The 17945-nt window shown below is 41.9% G+C and overlaps 1 protein-coding gene across 3 annotated transcripts in view; it reads left to right on the top strand.

Moving 5' to 3' along the window:
• The window catches only part of MAD1L1 (mitotic arrest deficient 1 like 1), a 347925-nt gene that overhangs the window by 197860 nt on the left and 132120 nt on the right, over nucleotides 1–17945 (top strand). For all 3 annotated transcript variants that reach the window (XM_051632510.1, XM_051632511.1, XM_051632512.1), the window contains one exon: nucleotides 365–455. In XM_051632510.1, the coding sequence (XP_051488470.1) occupies nucleotides 365–455 (91 nt within the window). The remainder of the gene's footprint in view (nucleotides 1–364; nucleotides 456–17945) is intronic.

Raw genomic sequence — 17945 nt, forward strand, 5'->3', positions numbered from 1 at the left:
CTTGCTGCCAAGTAGTGTTATGAAGGCCAAAAGTGTAAATCAGATCACAAAGAGATTTGATGCACTCGTGGAGATTTTAGCTGTTGGTGGTTATTAAACATGATGGTCTAGACTCAGCCTGTGGTTCAAGAAGTACCTAAGTTGGAATTGCTTTATCATCAAGATGTATATTTTTAATATACTTCTACAAATTATAAGTTAATAACTTAAACTGGTATTTTTTAGTAATATATTTTAACTGCCTCAGTTACCTTTGTGGTAATAAATACAGGGATAATCTGCTTGAGATTTCATGTTTTACTTGGTTATTTGTGGTGGGAATGTGCAAGGACATAATGTTTATTAACTTTCCCTTCTTCTCCAGGCTGAAAATTGAGGAGCTGGAAGCTGAACGCAGCAAGCTGGAAGAGGAGAACAGATCCCTGCAAATGAAACTGGAGAAACTAACTCTGCAGGTAGGAAATGTGGAGGTCCAGAGCAGCTGGAGAGACTGACATGGTCCATCCAGTGTAGCTGTTCAATAGATGTGCCAGAATGCTCACAGCATCTTCACTCTCCTCAGTCTGGGCAAGGCATTTTTTGGAAGCCTGTTCAAACTGCACCAACACATCTGTACCTCTGACCGTGTTAGCAGAGAGTTTTGATGTCAGATGCAGTCACATAGATGCAGTTGTCTTTTTCCATGCCTCTGCCTAGAACCTCTACTTTTTCTTCTTCTTCGAGCCTTAAAAAACCTGTTCCTTTGTAAATAGCTCCATTACCATAAGTTGTCTGTCTCCAAGTCCATTTGTGCCAAAGCAGGAGTGTAGACAGGGTTTAACAGCACAGAGCTGATATGAAAGTTTGGGCTCCGTCTGTACCCAAGACTCCACTGCTGCTAGCAGTGATGGAGACAGAGACCACCTGTTTGTGGCCTCATGAGGTAGTAGTTTTCCAAACCAGGAAGCATCAGTGCTGTTGAGGTGATGACATGGCAGCATTTCCATACCACAGACATGGAGAACTGAAGGTGTGGAGTCAGAAAGACAAAAGGATGTGTTTCTCTTGCTGAACTACTATGGGTGCTGTTTTCTTGAGTAGTACTGTCCTGTATGGAAGAAGCTTTTTACTCTGGATAGATCAAAGAAGTCTGATCCTCCTTGGGGGAGGGCAAGGACACCTGCAGCAGTTGAGTGGACTGTCTGTGCGAGCAGCTCTCATTCTGGAAGCAGCTTTCCTGTGCAGAGGAGGGGCATGGGAGTTGCTTCAGGCTTTTGTAGTGTTTCCTATTTGAAAGATACTGGACCAAGCAAGAACCTGACCCTGTTTGTTTAAACAAAGCCCATCCTGATATGAACAGTGTTATATCTCCATTCTGTTCTCTCTGATATGCTGAACAATTCAGCGTTGTAGCATTACATTCTCTTAATTTTTCCCTTCCTTTTTTTCCCATTTTTCTGTAAATTGCTTCATGGTAGACAACTTACAGGTTTGAAATTACCCAGATTTCAGACAGGCCATTGATTTTTTCCTGACACCTATTAGAGGCGAATCAAATATTATTTTTTTTATTACCAATTCCTAGAGACAGGGGAAGTGACAGCTTTGATAAAGCAGGGAGCTAAGAGCTGCTGAGCATCTCTGCTGAGCCATGTTCAGTGTGAAACCTGTCACCCAGCTCTCCTTTAATTGGATTTCAGTCATCAGAAGGAGATGAAAATTTTGGGCTGGTGTTTGGATGCTGAAGTCTCTAACAAACACACTGGCTTTGGTTTCAGAGCAGATTACAACACACTCAGGTCATGTTTAATCTGCCAACATTGTCTTACAATGGCTGCTGACTTTCTAAGAAGGCCAGGTTGGAGGAACTCCCTATTTTCCTTGTTATGTCTCAAAATGCTCTGCTGTGTTTGCTGATGCTGCTCTTGAGATGCCAGAACACTAAGCTGTTTAACTTGCACATTCAAAGATGAAAGGTCTGAAGTCTTCAGTGTAGTCTTGCTAATTGTCTCTGGTCCTCAGCAGAGGACACCATCAGGTAGTATCATTTGGATAGCTGAGCTTTCACAGTGCAGAAAGGTAATGTGGTGATAGGAACAAGATGGGACCTTCATATTGTGTTAAAGCTACTACACAATTACAGTTGTACTGATGACCAAAAAGGCTTTTGAAGTTTGTCACAGGATTCCCATGGCCTGTCTCCTTACTGGTGCTCCCTGTTTGAATGCATTATTGTGCAGCTCAGGGCTTTGTGGGGGGAGTGGAGGGAGCAGGATGCTAAAAGCAGCTTCTCTGAAAGAGGAACAGAGAGGAAAGCATAAATACAGGAATGTGCAAGCCGAATGCTAAAATGTCAGTATTGATCAGTGTGTGCCCACCTGAATAAATGGTGAAGATTTCAGAACTCTTCAGAGGGGAAAACATCAGGCTTCCTATTTTTTATTCACCTTAAAAATCAAATATCTTGACAGGCCAAGCTTAGAATGGGTTTTTTTGTAAATGTATTGGAAGAAGATTCCTTACAGTGGGAACCCACAAAGTTAAGGATAAGCTTAGAAATTTACCTCTTCTGTCAGAGCTGAGCAAATACACTGAAAATATTATACATTCAGATAAGGTCACTGAAATGCTGATAGTTTGACATGTTACTTGTTCCCATGTCTGAAAGAAATCACTTGGAAATGATGGGTTAAAATAACATCTCTTTATCACACAGGGAAAAAAAAGGCAAGACAAACTTTATACAGAGGAATCACAAGAAAATTTTACTGAACAGAAGGATGATTGAATTTACAAACATGGGAAAAGCACAGCATCAAATCACAGGTGTAAGAGAAAATAGGGGGTGACATTAAACAAGACAGGATGAGGCTGATTTCTGACAAATCTTTATCTGCAGTTCCTATTTTAAAAAAAACAAACCTCCACCTCTGGAACTGTATCTATTAAATGGCAGATATATAGAAAGGGAGAATTAAAGTTGTGGATTTGGAAGAGGCGGGATGTAAAATTAAGATGTTGACTGCCTCATGCTGGATTGTTGAGTTCCCAAAGCTGCATGTAGGGAATGAAATCTAGGGAAATATGACTGACATTTGGTGATTAAAAACATCAATGTTTGATTGTATTGATGTGTGGAAGGGATTTAAGTTTCAAAAATGCTTTCCTCCTCTCAGATCTTTTTTGTATTTGAGTATTGGCACATGAATTTTGCTCATTTCTTCTCTGGCTGCTGCTAACAGTAGCCCACTTAGTGAGCTGCAGGACTCTAATGGACTGGCCAGAGGCAGCACGTGGAAAGGTACTTTTGTGTTAGGTGTGTGATTCATGCTTCCTGAGCTCAGTATTAGTAGATAAACTGAGATACTGATAGCTGTCTGCAGCAATGTGAGAAACATCTGACATCTCTTTGTGTGCTGTGCTTGTGTGGGGACAGCTTGAACTGTGACTGAAGGTGGTTTCCATCTCCATACACCCCTTCTTCTGAAACCCCTTGGCTCTTGACATCTTACTATGGGCTGCATTGATTTTCCTTCACTGGTATAAAGACTTTAGCATGGATATTACTCACTGGTCAGGTCTTTACTCCTAATAAAAACCTCAGATTAGAAAAACACAGGAAATGTTGGAACCGTAGAGAAAAGACACCCTGCTGAGGGTGCCTCTCCATCACCCAGGACATTATCCCAAGAAAAACATTTGAACTGTGGCTCAGGAGAGGGATTTAAATAATATATGAAAAAAATTAGTTTAGCCAGGTAATTTTATCTCTTCTCCCCTAACCTTCTTTCTTTTAATGAAGCAAAAAAGGCTTCCAGGAAAGCAAGTGCACTGTTACTGCTTGGCCTGTGTGGGCAGATGCTGAGATTTCAGTGAAAGGTTCGGTTTGTTATTACCTGAAATGATCTGGACCAACTTCCTAAGCTGCTGGTGGAAATGTGCAACTTGATGCCAAGAACAAAAGAAACTGATCAAATCAGTGCTTTTCTGCTAAAGTGGGAGGAAAGACTTGTGAGGAGTGTTCAATTAGCATTTCTTACTGCTAGGAGCCTTGTGTTTACAGGCGACCAGGCAATGTGAAGTGTTCCTTATGCAAATACTAGTCTCCTGCTTTTCCTGCTCTCCTCTACCCTTGGAGCTGAAGGAGAAGAGATGCTTCAAGTTTGGCTGCTTCAAGGAAGATTGATTAAAATCAGCTGCGGTTTGACTTAATTGGATCCATATGCTTGGAGAGGGAGCAGGACTAGTTAGAAGTCCTCGTAATTAGTTCACAGCTGGTTGGTGAGAAAATGAAACTCCAGTTAAGAGTTCAGATAAGTGGATCTGTATGGTTAAAAAGCAGGGAGATGTTTTTAATGCTGAGATGTGTTTGCGTTTGAAAATCATCCCCAGGCCTGTAGCCAAACTAGCAACCTAATCCTTTTGAGCATATGCATGTGTATTTATATGGCTAAATGGAAGGAGTCTTAATTTTCTTGCTCCTTTCTGAGTAAAAGGAATCACCTGTGGATGCTGGCAGTCACTGAAACCTAACAAGAGTCACAGGAGGCTGGGAGAGGATCTCGGGGACTAGGTGAGACCGTGCAAGGGTAGTTTGGCAGTGTGAAATGTTCATGGTTTGGCACAAATTCTAAATTGATTGACTTCGAGTGCAAAGTCACAGTAATAATTAGTTGTGTTTCACCTTTCTGCCCATCAGTAAAATAATAGCAATACTCATAGAAAGGAAATATTATTAATACATACTGAAATAACTGATTTTTTGCCAATTGTCTTAAAAAGCTCAGAAAGAGTTGACTACCTATGTGCTATGGGGACAGTCATGAGAAAACTTTCCCAAGCCAGAAGCTGATATGTACACTAAATTTTGCTGCCAGAATAGAAGGAACAGAATTCCTATTACAGTGTCCACGAGGGATCTGCTGGAAAAAAAACATACTCCACAAGGTGTTTAGGGGTGTTTTTTCATGCTGGCATGACTTTATTAATGTGTTTTGAGGTGTTCATTGATGTATGTGCAGTCATTCCTCTTTAAATTCTGACTTTGCTATCATTATAATCCATTTTACAATTTAAGATCCTTATCTGGTTAAATTAAATCTTAGTTTCTTTCAGCCTTTAAATTGATTATTTTTGCACAAATGAGAATGCAAACCACTTGTCTGTTTTGGTAGTAGTTGTGTTGTAGCTTGAATGATTTGCAGATAAGAAATAAGCAAGTTCTTCAAGCAGAAATACAATATTTTTTTAGTAAAAACAGCTGATATAATTGTTAAAGTCAGATACAAATTGAGTGGGTGTGTGAAGATTTGTCCTATTTGTCTACTTCAGGTCCTTTTAATTGGCTTGCCTAAGCTAGCATGGCATTGGGGTGGTTGGTCCCACCAAAGCAGGAGGTTTTTGTAGGGTGAGTCTCTGCTGTATTAAGTTCTCCAGAAATCAAATATCTGTGGACAATGAAGGTGCTGGGGCATCCAGAGGGTTCTTTTGTTTCTTTGCCTTCTTATCTCTGCAATCTTTGTGGTTAGGCTAGTCTCCCTCTTAGCCTAGCACTATGTTGTGAGAGGCTAACAACATCTGGGAGCTGTACCCCAAGTGCAGATTCTTCTGTGTGGTGGACAAGGGAGCATTTCTCCTATTTAAGCATTAATGACTCATTTTATAGTTAAGATTTGGGTGGCCAGGCAGTAGCTATCTTAGAGTTAAGAACCCAAGGCAAAGTTGAGGTAATTTAACAGTCTAACTGTTCATTATGTGACCCGTGAAGAATGATGAATGAATCATTCACACAGTTATAAAACTTAAAGGGACATTCTCAACCTTCTAAGGCTCCCTAATTGATCTCTCAAAATCTCATGAGTCTTCTTCCTGGATTAGCTCCATGCTTTCCCTTTCAAAAACTTCCTGTTCTTTTGCTTTTATCAGTGCATGCAGTGGTCCACATTATCCCTTGTGGCACAACTTGTCCTCAGTGAAAACCTCAGGTGGTCAAGTTCAGCTCTTTTAAAAAAGCAACAAACCTACCAAAAGACTTCTTTAAATGGGTTTGGACAAACCATTTGGTGTCTCTTCAATGAGGTATAGCTTTTGATGGGGTGTAGGAACAAATTTATGTGCTTCAGAGGGATTTAATTATGAGATGGAATAGCTGAGAACACTCAGCAGGAGACCCCATAAAAAGAAGATGAATTAAGTGGAGAAGTGCAAGTCCAGCTCTGCAGAAGGTCGTATCATTTTGTACTGTCCAGCTTATCTGGTACTTTGAGTTTCATGGGAGCATGTGGGAGTGGATGAGGAACAGAGCAATTTGTGATCCTTTCCACAGACGCCTGGATTTTATCAGCAGTCAGCTCATGTTCTACAAGCAGAGATTATCTTCTAAATTTTGCAGACTGAAGCAAGTCTTTACTGATGTAAGGAAGCACATATCTGCTCAAGTATATATTGGCAGAGACCACTCTGGAGGTCACTCCACAGTTTTGCTCAAAACACCAGTGAAAAACATGTGGTAAACATCCCTGTTGCCTTGGTTAAATTTCTATGAATTACTGACCCAATAGCTCAAGTCTAGCATAAACATTTCACTCAGGGGTCAGCATTCCTAATCTTAAGCCTCATTGCAAAAGTGTTTTTAGCTACCTTTACACTTTCAAAAGATCTCCCAGTGACCTAAATGCCTCTACTGCTCACTGTAAATGTATAACCTAGACATCATGGGTATCCATTGATGACAACCAGAGAGATGGGATGCTTGCCTAGGGCATGGAGAATAGGCAGACAGCAAGTTGGCTGTGGTTGCAGCAGGGACCATGTGAATCTGGGACCATGGGTCACAGTAGCACTGGAGATGGCCTGGGGCAGGCAGTGGCATGCCAGGGTTAGAGAAGCACCATGGAGGGAGTCACTGAGTGTCTACTCTGCTGGCTTGCATGAGCAAAATCCTCTGCTGTTACATCTTCACCTCAGTTATTCCTTGAGCTAGTTAAGTTAAAATATGGTCAAATGGCTTTGCTGTGTAGGTATCTCTGGTGCATGCAGTGAACTTCTAAGGGTACATGATGAAGTGGAACTCAAATGACTGTGAGGGAAAATAACTTCCCCATAATGTGCCTATGAATGGTGCTAAAAGGGTTATATGTTATTTTGGGACAAAACATCATGTAACTTTTGCCACATGGATTAGAAAGTCCTAACATCAGTGTAATATGAAAGATTTGTTAGCCGGAAGAGGGGAGATTTGGGTTAGATATTAGGAGAAAGTTTATTAGTGTGAGGGTGGTGAGACACTGGAACAGGTTGCCCAGGAAGGCTGTGGATACCCCATCCCTGGAAGTGTTCAGGGGCAGCTTGGATGGGGCTTTGAGCAACCTGGTCTAGTGGAAGGTGTCCCTGCACATCCAGATGGGTTGGATCTAAATGTTCTCTAAGGTCCCTTCCAACCCAAACCATTCTATGTTCTGCAGTGCTCCAAGCCTTAAGGGCTGCATGACACTGAATTAACTGGGGCTATGCAAATATTTGTACATGTTAATTCTGAATACATTGCATTTATTAGAATTAATAGGAATTAGAAACCTTCTGAGGGAGCAGAGAGAAGTATAAACATGTCATCAAGTAGTAGATTTGTCATTAGGTAGCTCAAGGAGAAGATGTTTCTTGGCCTCAGTGGCCCTGATAAATGTGATGTGCCAAGAGGATATCGAATAAAACAAGGACATGCACAGTACAGACTTGCTAATGTTTGTTAACATCAGGGACCAGGAGCACGTAGATTCACATTTGTGCAGGGAAATGTTACCAACATGCCCTTTAAAAAAAATTTTTTTTAAAGGAATTTGCACATTGAATAATAAAGACCTGAAGCTCTGTAAATTTTGCTGCCAGAGCTAACACCGTTTTGTTTATTTCATGAAGCACCTTTCTCAAAGTTCTGCAGAAACTGATTAACATTTGCATAAAACATTTAACACAAAAATCCATAATAAATTCATTAATGGACTTCTGCCACTATCCCTGAAAATACCAGCAGTTGTGTGGCATCACACAGCTCATTAGATGAGCAGAAGAGGAAGAAAGGTGAGCTCTGGATTTTCTGAACAGCGCTGCAGCAGGGAAAGGTCAGTGCACTGACCATCAATACCTGAGCAGCAACACAGGGAGGGAGAGAGCTGGGGCAGGGAAAGTGTCCCCCTGGAAAAGGTCGCTGTTCCAGCAGACGTGAAGCACAAACTTTAAGAGGTGGCATCCACACTAGTATAGAAAAGTCAGTGATGAGCAGAGAATGCAGATGAGGGTGCTGCCCCAAGGAGGAGGCTGTTCCCAGGGGTGCATGTATTCTGCAGGGGCAAGCACCGTAAGAATTGCTGAACTCCTGCTGCCTTACAAGAAAGCTGGCTTGAAACAAGACTTGATTTTCTGGACAGGTATTGCAGTATAAATGGTGAAGTTTTAAGAGCTGTGCAAAGACTTGGTTGCGTGGCAGGGGGGCACTGAACTACTTTCATGAATGGGAGGTGTGGTGACAGAGACACCACTCTGTTAGTGATTGTGTGTGGTAAAAAGAGCAAGGATGTAAGAAAATGAGGAATTTCAGCTGCAATGGCATGTTCAGAAATGGTTGTGTTTATAAAATGCCCCACCTAACATGAAGTGCTAGCTGATGAAGTAGTAGTAAGTAGCAACTACAGAAGGGTCCTATGCAAGAAGGGCATTTCACTGATTCCCCAGAATCATCCTGCGGGTGAAAGCCAAGGCTGAGGAGACAGACGCAAACATTTAAAAAAGAGACTTCACTTTTAGGCTCCTCTAATCTTACTTATCACACAGCAAACTAAAAGCAAAGTTTCAGGAAATGGTAAGAGTGACTGTCCTTTTATAGTTTTCTGTTTTTTCTCTGTAGCTGTTTGATGGCACAAATTAGTTTTCAATTGTGCTTTCTTCATTTTGCGGCTTTGAATTCTGCTGCAGTGTCACAGAAACAAAACAAAAATGTCTTTTAGATCTATACAGGGAAAATAATGCCTGGCAAGGTTTGTTTTCTGAAGTTTTGTGTTTTTTCTCAGATTTCTATGATTACCACATCTGTAAGTTACAGCTCTCTACAAGTTAGGCTACTTGCTGTTCATTACTTGTTATAATTTCAGCCTTTGCCTGATGACCAAATTATTTTTAAAGCCTTGCCTAAAGTAACATGGTAGGCAACACTTTTATGCTGTCCTTGTCTTATCCATGTCTTCTGTTATGACCTGGCTTTTTGCCACCTTTATATGTAAGGTCAAAGTTTTCACTGATATTCTGATAAGGAGATTCTGATTACAGTGCATGACTTTTCTTCTACTACATGGTAGAGAGGTACTTGTCTGAGAGACAAAAGACCAGGGTGTGTTACCCAGATTATGGAAAAGAAATTAAGTCAGAGTTTAACCAATATTTTTTAATGTGTGTGTGATGGGGAGAAAAGGAAAATCTGCCCATTTCATGTCACAGTGAAGAGTGGGCAGCGGTTGTAATGATGTTAAAATGCACGTAAGAAGATGGGGAGATGCTCTGAGCTGAGTCACAAATGGAAAGGACAGTGTGCTTCAGTAACACATTTTCTTTATGTGACCTTTGCTCAGGGGGATTCAAGTGTGTGAGAAGTTGAGGTCTTATCTTACATATCCCCAAACCCTTTCCTTTGATCAGATGGACCTACCACCTATTTGATGCCTGGAGGCAGAGACCTACATAAAGAAAATGGATTTCCCCTAAAGAATTTTATCAAACACTAGAAGGGAAGCTTGACATTCCTCTGTCACTCAAACGCTTGGCATTGAGCAATTTGATCTGCAATCTAGGTTTGTGATGTTCCTGGGGAGACCAGGGGTGGGTGGGGAAGTAACACCCTGATGTCAGAGCATCTCTGCCAGCACACCCTGAACACAGTCAGATCATGATATGGTCTGTTCCCAGTCTGTTTCCAAATTTACCTCAATTTCTGTTTACTGTAGTTTGATGAGACATAGATCCAGACAAGTCAGAAAAAAATAATTGTATTTAACAGCTTTCCTACCTAGATTTGAAGGACAGGTAGCAATAAAATGGAAAATTATGCCCAATTTAAGTTGAAGAGCTGCTCTATTTAAATGAGGATAGTCAGGATGGCAGGATAAGTGAAACACTGTGGGAAGAGCATCTTCTTTGTATCTTTTTTTTTTTAAATAAATAAATCAGGAGTGCCACCTGAGGCTGTGCAGTTGTGTCTGTAAAGCCCAGTTTTGTTACAATACAGTTGGGAGGGTTTCCAGGTGATCCATCACATCTGTGTTTACTCAAGCATGGAGTTTGGCTCCATCAGGAACACTGCTGCTTCCCCTGATCAACATTTAATCCCTACGTATCTTAAATAATACAGAAGCTGTGCCTGTTATTTGCATTTTTTGGCAGGACATTTAAAATGAAAAACTACTTAAAAACCTACTGTGCATGCTGGACACAGCATAAGATGTTCAGTCTAGATTGTGACCTTTCAGAACAAAGATACTGCTTTTGAAAAGGAGATTCATTGTGCTTCTGGCTCTAGGAAGATGAAAAACTTGAAAAACCAGTAGCATGAAGGCTGTGCAGCGAAGATGAGCTCCACAGAGGTCTCCTGTATTTTTGCTTATATTCCAGTGTTAAATCCTTTCTCTCTCTGCAATATGACCACAGTTGCAACTAGGAGTAATTAGAGAAATTTTCTCATTTTTGTGAGTAGGGGGATGTGAAAAGCTGTTGGCAAGACAGTCTCTGCAGGGGAGCTCAGCTGTGGAGCTGCTTTCCCTCTAGATCCATCACTGCTAGAGTTGTGGACCTTAAGGTTATTTCCTTAGGAGTTAGGGATTGCTTGTAGGTTGATTTGCTCAGTGTGCAAGAAAAAAGTGTGATTAGATATGCACGAGCTTTTGTGATTAATATAATTATGGTGCAGCAGCCTGAGCACTGAAGTACAACACCAGTGAATTGAGTTGTATATGTATATATTTGCATACAACTATTAGAATGCGTACACTTGTATTTATACATAGATGTGACTTGATAAATATATGGGTGTAAAATAGGAGACATTGCTGAGATTGGTTCAACAGAGGCAGCCTGGAGCTTCCCTGGTGCTGCCTGGTGGCTGTGCTGTGGTGGCACCTGAACACTAGCTTCTAGGTCTGAGTAACTTGGGGATTGAATGTACAGCATCTTTTGGCTTTTCTGCTTTCCCAGGGTCTCTGATACCTTCTGAGTGGGATGCTGCTGTTGACACTAACCAGATCTCCATCTGCACCTGGAGATTTTGTGTGGTCCATTCTCTCAAGCATCCTAGAGAAAAAATACTGGACATGCTGCAGAACAGACCTGCTGGTTGATTCCCCAGCATATTCCTCCTGAGCCTGCCCTTTCACCCCTGCCCCGTCTCAGCTCTTTGACTGTTCTTTCAATTTAATGCTCTTTACTGATGTTGCATGCTTCCAGGGGATCAAAAAGATAGTCTGAGCCCTTTAGTTGTGTGAAAGTTAGAGATGATGCCTTTCTACTGATTTGCTCAATGATAGCTTGAAAACTTGTTACTGGGCACAGCTGCTTCTGAAGTATTTATTTTTTTTTAGGTAGTCAGATCAAGATAATGTTGGATTTGCTGCTTGGAGTAGTTAACTCAAAGCTCTTCAGAATCCAGTAATTTGCCCCACAGCCATTTCTCTTATTATTTCATTTTATCCATAAATCTCTCTTATTCTTGTAAATTCTAAATGAATAGATGTCTCTCCCCATCTGAAAAGATTTCAGTGCTGCTTGAAGTCTCCTTGTACTGGTAGAAAAAAAAACAATTGAGCTTTGAGCTTGAACTGAGAGACAGATAAGATCACCAGGAGATTTCCACAGCAAATGCAGAATAAATTCTTCTACAATGGATTCTTAGTGCTGTCTGGCAAGTAATTGAATTGCTTGGGTAGGAAGGAAGAAGGGACTGGCTTGCTTTTTCTTGTTTGGTGGGTTGTTAGGGTTTTTTTAAGCTCCCAAATTTTGTGAGGGTCAGAAGTGAAAGGTGGTTTCTCTGTGTGACCCAGGATGTCTGTCAGACATGGGGATGCTAATTAAAATGTCAGTATATGTACATGAGGGTGATGAGGCAGAAAGAACTGATCACTTCCTCAGTTCAGGGGACTTGTCTTTGTCTTTGCTTCTGTCTACTCACTCTGAAATCTGCAGCTAATTCACTCTCTGGGGGTAGGAATGAAGCCACTTGGTAAATCTGGCTTCTTTCTCTCTCTGGAGTAAAGTAGAAAATAAATTAAGTTCATTCTTGCTCTGCTAAGGCATTCTCACTCCAGCTGGGTAATAGCAAGGGTGCTGTGTCCTGCTGTCCCATTGTAGTCAACACTGTTATGCTGTGTCACCAGCCCCAGAGGTAGGAGAAGTCAGCATGGGCTCATCTGGGAGGTTTCCACAGCCTGTTTCAGTGCACAGTTTGTGAGGGGACAGAAGCAAAGCAGCCTCCTCCTCTTTCACATCCTTTTGTTTAGAAGTACCAAGTGTGTCCTGGTAAGCCAAGGGAATGATGGAGAGAGATGTTAACACACCCTTTGGTACATCCTTTGGAAACACGGAGGTAGCAAAGAGATGGTCCAAGCCACACAGCCTGCATCGTTGAAACACTCTGAACAACACCAAAAGGGGAAAAAAATTATTATTATCAGGGAAATTGCTGTATTGGTAAGATAATTAGAATTCAGAGTGATTAACATTAGTCAGTGTGCTGCATTGGCAAGGACTCTGCAAGTTGACATAATAGGCCTCTTCTATATCAAACGTCTGGGTTTTCAGTGTTTGGTTTAATGCTTGCATGTTACTTTAATAGCGTTCACAGCTGAAACAGGAATTTGGTGCTCATGAAGCATTGTTTGGTGCTTTTCCTCTTCTGTGGCTACTGGAAGGCTCTTCTTGTTTTCCCTTTATCATATACTGAATACTGAAGGATAAAGGGCCCTCTCACCTTGGAGTCCTTCTACGTTGTTTTCAATGGTAGTCAGGCATGAGCTCCTAAGGTGTACCCTTCATTGTGCCTAATGAAAATGGAATTCCCTAAAAAACCCTCTCTCAAGTTTTTCAGAAAATGGTTGTTGTCTTCTCAAGGAAAAAACATAAAGATTCAGGAGACTTGCTATTGTCATTCTCTTCTAAAAAATACTTTTGTAAATGTCTAATGCATCAAAAGCCCCTGCCTGTTTGTTATCTCCACCCTAACACTTGGAGATTCCTCCTGCCAGCCCTCCTGTGTGTGCCTCTGGTAAGTCCCTTTGATTTGCCAAGACTAGACTGGTGCAAGAAACTAGATTTAGCACTGCATTTAATCACTGCTTTTGTAGCCTGATGGAGTTCAAAGCAAAAACTTGGAGCACAGAATGTTTACCTCTGTGAAACCCTCATGGTTCCCCATCTCTACCAGTTGTAGACTGTTGAACATTTGTTCTCCTTGACTACTAGCAATCCCACTTCCTTTTGGACAAGGTCACTGATACTTTGTCTCTCTCCGTTTTCACTGGTTGCTTCCAACTGGGCTTGTGATACTTTTCCAAGCTCTGCAGTGGTTGCCCCCTCACTGTGCTTAGACATTGGCTGGTGGCTGTTGTCTGCTGTCTGTGGCACAGGAGCACAAGCTTGGCTTTCCCTCTGCCTTTGCATGCTGTGCAGATCAGCAACATCCTTCATTACAGTTGATAAAATCTCATTGTGCTTTGTGGCAGAAAATCCCTGACTTCAGTACTGCTTTTTTTTCCTCTCATTTCTTTACTATGTAAACAAAAAGCATTTTTTCCTTAAAGAGTGGGAGAGCACAGTGCCCAAATTCCCCTCTTTGCTCGGGTATGCAGCACCCAGGCACCCCTGGTCGCTGTTAGAAAGGGCTGTTGGGAAGGAATTGCAGTTACGCAGCTGTGCAGTGAATATGTAAAGAGTGTTTTGTGTGGTTTGTATTTTGTGGATTATTTTCTCTCTCCTTCTGACCCCACCTCAAATGAAATTCCTGCACTTCATCCGTTCCTCTGGGTTGGGCAATCAGCAGATACAATTGAGGTCTGTAAGGAGGCAGTGGTCTGGCATACAAAGCAGTCGCATTAGGACTGAGAAACCAGGACTAATGGGGAACAAGGCTGGTAGCAGAAGACAGAGAAATATGGCAGAATATGATTCATTAGGGATCAGATTAAATAACTGTAAAATGATGAGAAATTTATGATCAAAGGCTTACTTCAAGCATTTTAATGACACAGTCATTTAATCCATTTAAAGCAGATAGATAAGGAGTTAAGTGAAATCTACAGCAGTCGTCTTTGAGCTGTTTATGGACCTGTTACAGGCTGCAGATCACTGTGAAAGGCACAGGATGGATGCCTGCTGTAGTAATTGAATAGTGTATAGTGGGCTACTAGTCTTTACAGGCTGATTTCCTTATGAGGTCAGTAAAACTTAATGCAAAGGCTTGTGGTTTGTCTTAGAAGCATGCGTGGCTCCGCAGCTATTTTTAATGTGTGTGTTACTAGCAAGAGTACTGAATGAGAGAAAGGGCAGCATTATTTTAAATTTCTGTGCAAGGATATATAATTCCCAAGGGGTGTATCTCCTCTGGAAGTAGCATCAGTGAAGGCCATTGTAGTGACAAGATTCAAATGGGCTCTGACACTTGTACCACCGTGTCATCTACCATAGTAGTTATACATCGAAAAAAAAACTGGTGGGGTCAAGGGGGCACAGAAGTTGTTTTTCATCTTTTTCTTCCACTGTTGGACTTGTGCCACCCTCCATCCATCTCTTGATGACCCTCCTTGGTTAATTAACATCCTTCCCAGCTTTCCTTGCCAAACACTTAAGAACTCAGTTTGGACAGTTGGTAGCACTTTGCTGTATATGTTTATGAAGCACAGCACTCTCAGTCCCTTGCTTTCTCCAGCTTTTAGCAACCTGGCTACTATGAATGACTTGAAGCCAATTACAGCTGGAGTGCTGTGCCTGTCTGCAGGCTGCACCTTTTTCTGTTTCTCAAGTAGCTGGCCTCCCCTTCAGAACTTCTCTCCCAACACACACACACAGGTTTATAACGTAGCTAACAGCTCCTACATCCCACATAGTCCTTCAGTAGAGGAGTGCTTTCATTAGCACTTAGTCTCTGTACACACACTTCTCACAGCTGTGGAGAAGCAAGCAGAGGGGGCTCTTTCTCTACTCACAGCTCAAGGCTTGTTGAGCTGCTGAAAGCAAAGCAGCGGCCGCTGCTGCATCGTTTAAGGCCATGTTACAGCACCGGCTGTGCGTGATGCAGACACAGCAGCAGAGTTGGAATCAAGCTGGTAGGGAACAGGGAGAATTTCCAAGGGCTCTAGGCCATCTTGTTTTCTACTTGCACGGAGAGTTGCTGTCCCACAGTGGTATTGATTAACTTTAAAATAGGGAGGTGATAAATGGAGATTTCAGGTGGTTCTGGTAGATTTGGCTGCAATGGATGGAGGCGTTTAAATTGAGCCTGGAATATCTTCTGCTACCTCATGCTGGTGTTCTTGCTCATCCAAGGAAGGATCTGCTGATGTCTGGCAACAGTGTGGTCCCAAGGAGGGGCCTTCTCAGCTCCCCATATTTGTGCTTTGCACAGGAACTATCTCCATACTCTTTTTCCAACTTCTCTCCCTCGTGCTAGCTCCCTTTCTGCTGTGGTTTTGGGATGCCTGTCACAGCTGCTCAGAGGGTTGTGCATGTTTGAATAAGACCAGCTAATGCTGAAGGTCACAAATCCCTTGTAGCATGGCACGGCAGCCAGACTGTAGATCAGATTTTAAGCAGCCTTGGGTCCACTGTCTGTCTGCTAGTTCCCATTTCCTGAGAAAAAAATTGGAAAATATTTTGCTTGTTTGAAAATAAGTAACATTTCTCTTCAAAAGTTTAGCACTAGCAGCCATATCTCTTAATCCTCTACTTCCCTGTTGGCCTTTAGTGTCCTTGTGTTTTTTTCAGTTGCTATTCTTTCCCAAGAGCTTTGAGACTTGAGAGCTGACTTACAGGGAGTAATATATAAAAAGTTGGGGCTTAATGTAACTTCTGCCTCCAAGTACTTTATTCTTTGGGGGTGCCTGTTGCACTCTGTTTTCACGTGACTATTTCAGAGATGAGTCTGATATGGACTAGCAGCAGGTGCCCAGACAGGGACTGGCAGTGCAGCACAGCAACCTACGCACAGTAACAGTAGTTTCCCACTTCCAACCCTGTGTCAGGGACACAGAAACAAATTGGATAGTCTCCTGAAAACAAAGGTTGGCTGGTTGCTTTGATCCGTGCTACACTGTGGTAGCACTGTAGCAAAGCTCATCCATGACAGAAGCACAGATCAGCAGTATGGTTGTCATAAGCAAAAACCCCAGGGCTCAGGTTCTCATGTTCACTTATTTATAAATATTTGATCAAGTAAGCTTACTTCTGGAAAAGTAAAACCTCCCACATAAATGTCTGTGAGTTGCAGAGGCAGGAGAGAAACCTCAGCAGCAGTGAGATGATGGCACTACAGCAGAGCTGGAGAGCTGATAATACTGAAAGGTTTGGGGATGTGGCCAGTTTTATCAACTATGCACGGGTCTGGCAGGCAATAAGAAAGGAGATGATACAAATCCCAGTTCTGTTGTGGGTATGACAGAATGTGAGTAAGTGGCTTCTGTGGAATTTATGGATAATTGCCTACAAACTTGGTCAGTTGTGCTGCAAAGGGGATGGTCAGGGCCTTGGCCATAGCATTCCTTATTCACACAGTGTGGTTTGGAGAACACAGTGAGTGGGAAATGGTTCAATTTTTAAAATAAAATGGTTTTGCAGTAACAAATTTCCTTTTACTATCTATTAAATCTGTCCAAATCCACCAGATTTGGTACACTGTCAGATTCTGGTACGGTTAAGTTTGCCTGGACCTGAGCAGCTTTGGCCCTTCTTGGAAACAGCCACGTGCTCCTCCCAAGGAGGTTGCATGGACTGTCCAACCTGGTAACCCAGTGTTTGCTGACCATCTCACCTGGCAGAGCAGTACTCCTGATTTCACTGGTCCTTTGCCTAGTAGTGCTTCATTTTGAATAGGACACTATCTCATTTAACAGCTTTGGAGAGAGGCAAAGGCATTTGCGTGTGGTTTAACTTGATGTACAGGCTGCAGAGCTGAAGGGGAGGCACGGATCAGTTCTAAGAGTTGAGATAGCATTCAGAAAACAAATTAGAGGTTGTGGTTGGTAAGGATCCAGGCAGTATTCATGAAATTGAATAGTGTTCTCAAATTCAACATGGACAAGTTCATTACTGCTGCAGAGAAAGCAGGTATGAAGTGAGGAATTAGCAATGTTTGGGATTTTTTCTTTTCTGTATAGAGAAGCAGCCACATGACAGTCTCCTGTAAGGCCAGAATGGCTACCACTGGCAAGGAGCTAGTTGGGTGGAACCAAGCTTGGAATTATTGGGCTGGTCTTATCTATTACAAATCCATCTTTGTTTCTATCTTCACCATCTCCCAGAAAAGTGTAAGTCCTTAAATTAACTCTACTTCCTTTAATTCAGGATAGAGACTCTCTGATTTAAAGTCCAGTGACCAAGAAAGATGGCAGGTGAAAACCTGTTTCCATTCTCTGATTTTTTTTTTCACTCTACTGACAAATCATCATTGTAGTTTTCCAATGAGCTGGATTAAATCTGTACGGATCAGCATGTGCGTGTTCAAGTTGTTACAACTGTGAAAAAGACATTTTCTTTAGGGGAAAAAAGCACAATCTCAGTGGCTGTATCTTAAGTGTCATTCAGCTTTCCATCACCTGAGGATTTGAGCAGCTCTGTCACTCTGATATACTAAAATGAACATAGATTTGAAAGTATTTTTATATTTCGAGGCATTGATTCTAGTATAATTTCTCTACAAATTAAAACTCCCCTTGAAAAAGATTAAA

The sequence above is a fragment of the Apus apus genome, chromosome 14 (genome assembly GCF_020740795.1).
Source record: "Apus apus isolate bApuApu2 chromosome 14, bApuApu2.pri.cur, whole genome shotgun sequence".
In the NCBI taxonomy this organism is placed as follows: Eukaryota; Metazoa; Chordata; class Aves; order Apodiformes; family Apodidae; genus Apus; species Apus apus.